The sequence below is a fragment of the Branchiostoma floridae genome, chromosome 7, assembly GCF_000003815.2.
Source record: "Branchiostoma floridae strain S238N-H82 chromosome 7, Bfl_VNyyK, whole genome shotgun sequence".
NCBI lineage: Eukaryota > Metazoa > Chordata > Leptocardii > Amphioxiformes > Branchiostomatidae > Branchiostoma > Branchiostoma floridae.
Window position 1 is genome coordinate 21,418,047 of NC_049985.1, and position 8,354 is coordinate 21,426,400.

Here is an 8,354-nt window from a genome sequence, read left to right on the forward strand (position 1 = left end):
GCCTACCAAAGTTGATATTCACGTGCCGAGTTTATATCGCACTCATCACGTAGTGATCAGTGGTGGTCGGTAATGTGATCGCCGCTTTTGACTTTTTTTACTCCATTTGCAAAATCATATCAACGTCCTGAAATCTCACATTTGTAGCTCATCTGTACTAAATCACGGATCATCAAACGCAGGTGCAGACATTGACTACGAAGAGCCGGCCAGCAATGCCACACTCATTGGCACAGCGCTGTTCATAGCTTGTGACCTTGGGCATGTGGACATTGTGAGGCTACTGCTCCGCAAGGGGGCGTCTTTGGTGAAGAGAACGTTTAGTGCGTTCACCCCCCTCCATGGAGCAGCGTACGAAGGTAAATTAAAGCAAATCAAATTCCTGTAAAATACGACTTTTATTGTCGTATAGGCTAGGATATGCAAGTGCTAGACTATCTACTAGGGCTGAAAAAAACGGTAATTGAAATAATCTTCAAGATATTTTCGACGTTATTGTAAGGATTACCACCAAAGAAGACCAACGTTTTCTTGATACTATACATTCTTTTATTTACTTAGGATTCACCGCAGAACAAGGCTAATGCAGCCACTCAAGCGTTTTGGGTTACAATACTGTATTGTGAAGAGAGATGTCTGTTAACCATTGACTTGAGCAGTTTCAGATTGTACCCCATGGGAAAGCAAGTCCTTGGAAACTTATTCCATAGCAATGTACGTAGTTCTATGAAAGACGAATTTTGTTCTTGTGTCGCAAATCCAACCTAGGGAGGACAGAAATAGTGGACTTACTGGTGCAGCATGGTGCAACAGTAGACGTACTGGACTGGTACCAGAACACACCACTCATGACCGCTTGTGTCAACAACCATGTCGACACGGTTCGGCGACTGATTGAGCTTGGAGCAAGGCCTGATTTGGACGACGGCCATATAGCACAGATGCAAGTATCACATTCTTAAATCAGAAATATGAACGATGGTTTCTTATGTAGACGAACTAGACGGAGGCTTTTGGGTTTGTGTGTAATTGTGTATGTGTGTGTGTGTGTGTGTCCGTGTGTGAGGGAGTTGTGTTTGTGCGTGCCTCTGTTTTGCTAAGACCTGACCCTGCTACTCCCTGCATTGCCCTCATTTCAATATTATAATGACCTACTGTAATATTGAAATGAACAAGGTGCTACTAAGAACTCGTAAATATGCAATAGGCATAGTGATAATTGGCCTAGAGTTCCCCACCCTTCTTTTGCATTTGTTTACGCACTAATTTCGCACCCCCACCCACGGCCCTGTTGCAGTATTAGAGGCATGCAAGTAATACACATTTGTAACCCTTTGAGGAAAGTGGAGAAAATGAGATGTCATTATCTTATAACCCCATTCCACTAGGGCGGCGCTCTGGCCGCGCTCTCTCTCTCCGACCTGAAATTTGACATATCGCTCAAGGAATTGTACAGAAAAGAAACAAATCTTTTTTACCCTTTGTACGTTTTGCTGTCCTCTTGGTCACACCAAGGAGGTTAAAAATCACCTCCTTGGTCACACCTAATGTGACTTGTACGTTTTGTAAGATATACCATGTGAGAAATCGAAGGTTACACCCTACAGTATTTAGGTCGCAGTGAGAGCACAGCGTGATCGCAGTCTAATGGTAGGGGGCCTTTAGTAAGGAATAAAAACTACAGACAAGTCTCTACTAGACTGAATACACAGACAAAAGTAATGGGAGAATAACCCTAGTATGGACTCTTCTGGCCAATTATTATTGTTTGTTTTTGTTTTTGCCAAATTTACATAGGACGGTGATAGACATTTCAGATTAGAAGACAAAAATAGCCACAAAGTGTACTTCCGACACCCCCCTCCCACAAACTCTGCTGAAAGTATAGTTTCTAGCCTACCATAGATACCAAAATGCCACTAAGAAATGGTTCAGCTCGCCCCGGCGGGGGTCGTCTAGGCGCAGTCGGCTGAATGCTTCTCCCTACACAATTTGGGACCTTCCAATTTGACTGTGTGTGCGTGATTGATTGTATGTGTACAGTGTATACATGTTAGATTAAAAAAAACAGCCATTTTCTCTTCAAATACTCCTGGACCAGTGTTTGAAAATCTGTTTGAAAAACCCAAGCTGACTATTACCACTGAGCCCAAGCTGACTGTCTGGCATGCCAGGTAAAGGTGTGACAAGCTCCATTGTTCTCCTAGGGCAGTCTGGTGCCCTGCTGTAGGAGACTAAGTCAACAAATGTTTAAAACAAAAGCGTTTAGACAGATTTCCACCTAATTTTGCTCTTGTAGTAAGCCAAGGTCACGCGCCGATGTTGTACGTGTAGGGTTTGTTTATTTCGGGTGAAGCAATTCAACCGGGCAGTATTTGAAGCTTTTAGGCACCACAGATTTCCGACTGTTAAATAATTGTTTGTGTGATGTATATACATAAAATTTCTTGTTCTAACAGACAAAGGGGACTCGCATAGTTTGATGAACATGTCTATCTATTCTGACTCTCACCTGGTGCTTCCACAAAGGGAGGGGAACAAGTATAGACAAGTCTGGATCCCAATCATAGTCATTTCAGAAGTCGGGTCAGGAACCTCGAGAAAGTCCTTGTGTTTTTTGAATAGTGAATTTTGTGCACTGCTGTTTAATTTGTGGAAGCCAAGGTGGAATTTTCCTACATTGCGGAGCATATTTGAACATATATTCGTACAAGTAGGTTATAGACAGGTTTAACCTATTTGATTTGCAATATGCCGAGTTGAGTTGCCATCTTCTAAAATAGTACATGAAAACACTTGTAAAGATTTTAGTTTCCTTTGTTGTTAGCTTCTTTTTTAAAGCTAACATGGTTCTAGATAGTTTTCTCATTTTCTTGTCTCAAGGAATTATTCCAAAGTGCTTTATTTTGGTTGGACCAAGGAGGTTGAACTCTTTCAACCTCCTTGGCTGGACAAAGGAATTGCGACCAGACATTTCTGGCCATGAGTCATGAACTGACCAATTAAAGAGTCCCTGACTGCATTCTATGCATAATTAAAGATGAATACAGGTAATTACTTTGGACCGAGGCGCTAAAAACAATTAGTCTATTGATATTAATGCTCCTGTCAACATGATGGATTGGGTTGTCAAATTGATTGATTAGCTAAACACAGGAAAACTACAAAATTCAAGCATGTAAACTTTAAAAGCAAAGACTAGCTTGTTTATTAAAACCTATCAAGTCAAAATGGCATGGAAAGAATGCAGAACAAGTGTGTTTGCATGAATAGCTTTCTGGAAAATCAATTTTACCATCAGAAAGTTAGATATTGACAGTTAAATTTACAGGCAACCCCCCAAATTCTATCAAAATTTCTAAACTTTTATTAATTTCAAGTAATCTAAAGTGTATTTTTATACTCAGTAAAGCTATTCGAAAAGTATACAGTCGTCTCTACATCCTGTAAAAAAATTGTTACTTTTGGCCATCTGCAACAAGTTGGTCTCGGGCAATATTTGTCGAAATTAGAAGAGTAAATGTATTAATATATTGTAGAAATATTATGGTAATTATTGTTTAGTCTGATACATAATTGGAATGAGCAGTATCTCTTCTCCACTTCTGCCAAATTATAAGCCATTTGGCCTCATAAAACTTGAGATAATGACATTTTTTCTACCAAACCCCCAATACCCTCTGTTTTGGTCTTAGTCACACCTTAGCAAAACAGAGGCGTGTGAGGTGTTTGTGTATGTGCGTGAGGTGTGTGCGCGCGCCCGTGTATGAGGTGTGTGTGCGTGCATGTAAAGTGTGTGTGATTGTGAGGTGTGTATATTTTTGTGTGTGAGATGTGCATGAGTTTGCGTGCTTATGTTGAAAATAAGTTATAGCGCCATGAGCATGGTGAATGTTTTGAAATTCCCGTTGTATTGTAAATGCATATTTTGTTATCTCATGGCCTAGCTGTTACCTAATTGAGTCACATCTTCCACTAGCTTAAGGGTAGAAGTCGCCGAAAATCGTTGTTCTGTGGAAGAGAGTTATAACCTGATAGAAGAGGCGAAGAAGACCAAGCTGTTGAGATGCTGCAACCCGAAGTGTGGCAAACCAGGCTACAGGTAGGTTTTCCTGATGACTGCTACACAGTAATTTTTCACCATTGTTTTCTTGTCCTACGTGCAAACGGCTTTTGGATATAAAAGTGAGGTGCTAATACAAGTGCGTTAGGTGTGATGGCAAGAACATACAATTCCGTGTATTTCTGTATTTCTACACTTCTTTGTAGCTTGAAAACGTAAATCAAAAAGATTCCTGAATACCTTGTTTATCTTGTACAGGAAAACCCTAAAGCTGTGTGGCCGGTGCAAGCTGACCCGCTACTGCAGCCGTGACTGTCAGAAACAACACTGGACTGTCGGACACAAGAAGTGCTGTGGGCATGACGTGTACTCTTATGAAGAAACTGACCCGTTCGAAAGGATGGTTATGTCGTTGACAAAACTCGCCCTTGAAGAGGAATAACAAACATGACTCTACTCATTTTTTAAAACTTTTTTGACATGTTTTTAAGTTAACGACGGCAGAAATTGACTTGTCATTCCGTACGAAGAATTAGTGAAAATTACAGAAATATCAAATGTACTACAAATTAAATGACATGCTGTCAAACTTTAAGGCTAAGATACTGTTTGATTGACCTTTTTTGGGCTATCTTAGAAGAAAAAAGTAAGCAAACAGGTTGTAATTGTCTATGTAGGGTGACGGCTTATTATAAATTAAACTTCACATGCACATGATAATACTTACTTTGTAGTGCTGAACATCCATTCATTTTGTATTTATAGGTGTGAATCACATGAAGAATTATAAAGAAAGAAGATGTAACGGGCGCTGGTGATATTATTGGTATCATCTATTTCCTCACTAATTTGAAATAGAAAAATCGTCAAGAATCGGAATCAGTTTTACAAACGGCGTAATAAAGTCATTTTATGCAGTTGCACATTGCTTGCAAATCTTGCATTCATTATGAGATTCTCTTGACGAGGAATGGTTTATGTTAGAAAGTTTCTTCAGAATAGTAATGTTACTAATGATTATTATAGTAAAAACATTATGAGCACCCTTTGGAACAGTCCATATCAACGCTTTCAGTCACCTATTACATTATTGGTAGGTTAAAAGAAAGTAGCGATCATATTTACTGCTTGAAGAAGAGTGTAACAGTCAATACCCAGAAAGGTATCATTGCAGGCAAATACATAATGTTTACCTTAATATGGTCTAGCTACTAATAATATGGTCTAAACTACTGTTTATTATTACTAAAAAGCCACTTTGACCTACCAGTAATGTAGCAATAATGTACCAATGCTAGTATATTTATATATACAAAGGGCTAGACACCAGGGGCACTTTAACCATTGGATGCTGCCCTCGATACATCTGCTTGGAGATAAGCAGCCCAACATTCTGATTACAATCACTTTCAGGCCAAGTGAGAAGAAGGTGATGTCACGATTTCCGCACATCAAACTCATGTTTGAAGAGTAATATAGCGGTAGCCTGATGTCTACAGCTGATTTAAGTCTCATTTGTACTCCCTACGCATAACCTACGGTAGCATAAGTCGCTGCACACTCCTACGTAGGTTGGCTACACTCCTTTGCCAGCTTTCATACTTAAGCTACCGTATATGATATCTTCTGCTTGGAAATTATATGTGTGTACCCTCACATTACAAAACCGCCTAAAACACGCATGTCGTAATGGACAGGGGCTTTTTTTCTTGGTCCATTCTAACAAATGGTTCTTCGCCAACTGGATCCCGTGTCAAAGTAGAATGTTACAGCGTATGTCGTTATCCATTTTGTCAATGCAAAATTCCAACGGTAACTGCATGAATTGGCTTTATTTGACAGCTTGTGGACAGTTTCAAAGAAAGAAAACAACGATGCTAGATGGACAAAAACCATTGCATTTATGAGACCAAAGTGATCACATTTATGTATATAATTACCATAAGTACAATAAGCACTAACATAAACAATGCGGGAGTACTACGCTGACCAAAATGAGTATTAAAAACAACTTGCAAAATAAATAGGAGCCCAGGTTATTGCAGTGAGTTCTTACTTCACATTTAAAGTACACAACAACAAGAGAAACATACACGTGTTGAACGTTACATGTGCAATACTAGAGTTTGCTTTCTAAAATATTACTCCGTATGTAGACACCGTGTTAACAATATTCACAAAATAAAGCAAACAATTTAGTATAAAATTGCATGGCAATTTAGACAACATTGTTTTCTACAAACACACTACTCTCCAAGCAGAGGTTGATGGGAAAAATCGTGACCTTTTCCTATTGTATTTTTTTTTCGACCGGAGAAGGCCGGTCGAAAAAAAATATGATAGGAAAAGGTCATGATTTTCCCCACCAACCTCTGCTTGGAGAGTACAAACACACCAGAATCATGCCCTTAGTGAGAATGCTGAAGGTTTGGTAACATGTAGCGTGTTACTTTTTGTACTGCAGCGTGTACTACACTACATTTGATATGGTTGTAGCGGTATCGTGTGCTCAATAATATCCCGAAAGGAATGATCAGTCATTTCAACCGTCGTTGACTTGAATTGGACTGAAGACCGACGCCATGATATTTTCGAAGGAATCGGGTCGCTCGCCAGTGTACGCGTCATGCCCACAGCACTTCTTGTGTCCGACAGACCAGTGTTGTTTCTGACAGTCACGGCTGCAGTAGCGGGTCAGCTTACACCGGCCACACAGCTTCAGGGTTCCGGTTTTCCCGTAGCAGGTACAAAAGGATGGTGTAGAGCAAAGTTTGTCAATATCCTTTTGTGGACTACTAGAGTTGTATTAGATGATATATTTGAAGTGAAGTACATACATGTACTAGTAATACATTGATCTAGACTACTACTTTCTTTGCATTGAGAACATTTACACGCATGCGACAGGATGGCAAACTGAGTACGGTGAAGATATTCTAATGATGTAGACATCATAGATATAGACATAACAGCAAATCTTACCTGTAGCCTGGTTTGCCACATTTGGGGTTGCAGCATCTCAACAGCTTGGTCTTCATCGCCTCTTCTACTATCTTCAAACTCTCTTCTTCACATTCATCGAGGCTTCCGGCCTCTCTCAGGTCAGGGTTTGCTCCAAGTTTAAGTAGTAGCCGAACTGTGTCGACGTGGTTGAAGATACATGCATGAACGAGCGGTGTGTGTTGCCTGTTGTCCCGTATGTCTAATGTTGCTCCATGTTGCACCAGCAGTTCCACCACTTCTGTCTCTCCTGAGTTGGATTTATGGTACAAGAATTACATATCAGAATGGCAAGAAAATGTTAATTGCCTTATGTTGATTGCGAAGTAATGGGTAAAGTAAAAACGAATTGACAAATGTACTTGTTTGCGTCCAAGCAAATCTGCTAAACGGCCTTAAAAGTTTTTTCATTGCAAAAGGGCCACTTACATCGGCTACATATAGCGGTGAGAAGCAGAACTCCAGTAAGAAGCTCTCACGACGGTGTCTGAGCGACATCGCATCGAAACGTAAGCAATGTAAGTAACTGCTGGTTGTGTAAAAAAATATTCTCCAATATCGTATATTCTACCAACCTGATTTTTCGGGGGCCTTAAAAGTTGTTTAGTTCCCTTGTATCACAGGTCTGTAGACTATAGTCTCTTTTTCCGCTGTCGTCTTTTTTTAGTCAATACATCTACAAAAAATCGTTTTGAATCAACCTACCGTTGAACGCTGCAATGTGAAGAGGAGCATGAGAGAGCGCGGATCTCTTCGCCACAGACGCCCCCTCACGGAGCAGCAATTTCACTATGTCGACATGTCCCCTTTGGCAGGCGATGAACAGTGCTGTGCCAGTGCTTGCCTTGTCGCTGTATCGTAGATCGAAGTCAATGTCTGCACCTGCGTTTGGTGATCAAGGGTTACGCTTTAGCAAAACTGAAGCACGCAAACGGGACTTCACATTGTTGATTTGATTTGCAAGGAGGTCATTTCGAAGTACATGTACACGACAACCACTTGTTCAGAACTCATATAAACGTCGACAACACAAACCATTCCGCCGGTACGTTACCATCGAGTTACGAATTGCAAGGACTTCCAAATAAATTCCTAGTGATTAAGACTTGGACACAATCCAGCTGAGCTACATGTGAGCTAGACATTGGATATTGTTACTGCGTTGCGTATAGTTCGAGCAAAAGACAAGGGAGACACACAGTCGTGTTATACTTCTTTTTCACCAATTGTCTGCACACTACTGAAAAGATCAACGGTGTGGCTATAGTAGTGCCCGTACTTCACACTTATA

The 8,354-nt window shown here is 40.4% G+C and overlaps 3 protein-coding genes across 5 annotated transcripts in view; 2 read left to right on the forward strand and 1 right to left on the reverse strand.

Annotated features, from left to right (window-relative positions):
* LOC118419704 overlaps positions 1-4,986 on the forward strand; it is a 16,093-nt gene extending 11,107 nt beyond the window's left edge. The window contains exons 2-5 of the mRNA XM_035826236.1: positions 148-359; positions 769-943; positions 3,980-4,102; positions 4,322-4,986. Coding sequence (XP_035682129.1) covers positions 849-943; positions 3,980-4,102; positions 4,322-4,505 — 402 coding nt within the window. The 5' untranslated portion in view covers positions 148-359; positions 769-848 and the 3' untranslated portion in view covers positions 4,506-4,986. The remainder of the gene's footprint in view (positions 1-147; positions 360-768; positions 944-3,979; positions 4,103-4,321) is intronic.
* LOC118419684 (poly [ADP-ribose] polymerase tankyrase-2-like) overlaps positions 1-8,354 on the forward strand; it is a 24,622-nt gene that overhangs the window by 3,700 nt on the left and 12,568 nt on the right. The gene's annotated exons all lie outside the window — the stretch shown is intronic.
* Positions 5,942-8,354, reverse strand: part of LOC118419680 (protein fem-1 homolog A-like) — a 3,291-nt gene continuing 878 nt past the window's right edge. The window contains exons 2-4 of the mRNA XM_035826199.1: positions 7,769-7,945; positions 7,046-7,313; positions 5,942-6,798 (exon numbers count right to left, since the gene is read on the reverse strand). Coding sequence (XP_035682092.1) covers positions 6,606-6,798; positions 7,046-7,313; positions 7,769-7,945 — 638 coding nt within the window. The 3' untranslated portion in view covers positions 5,942-6,605. The remainder of the gene's footprint in view (positions 6,799-7,045; positions 7,314-7,768; positions 7,946-8,354) is intronic.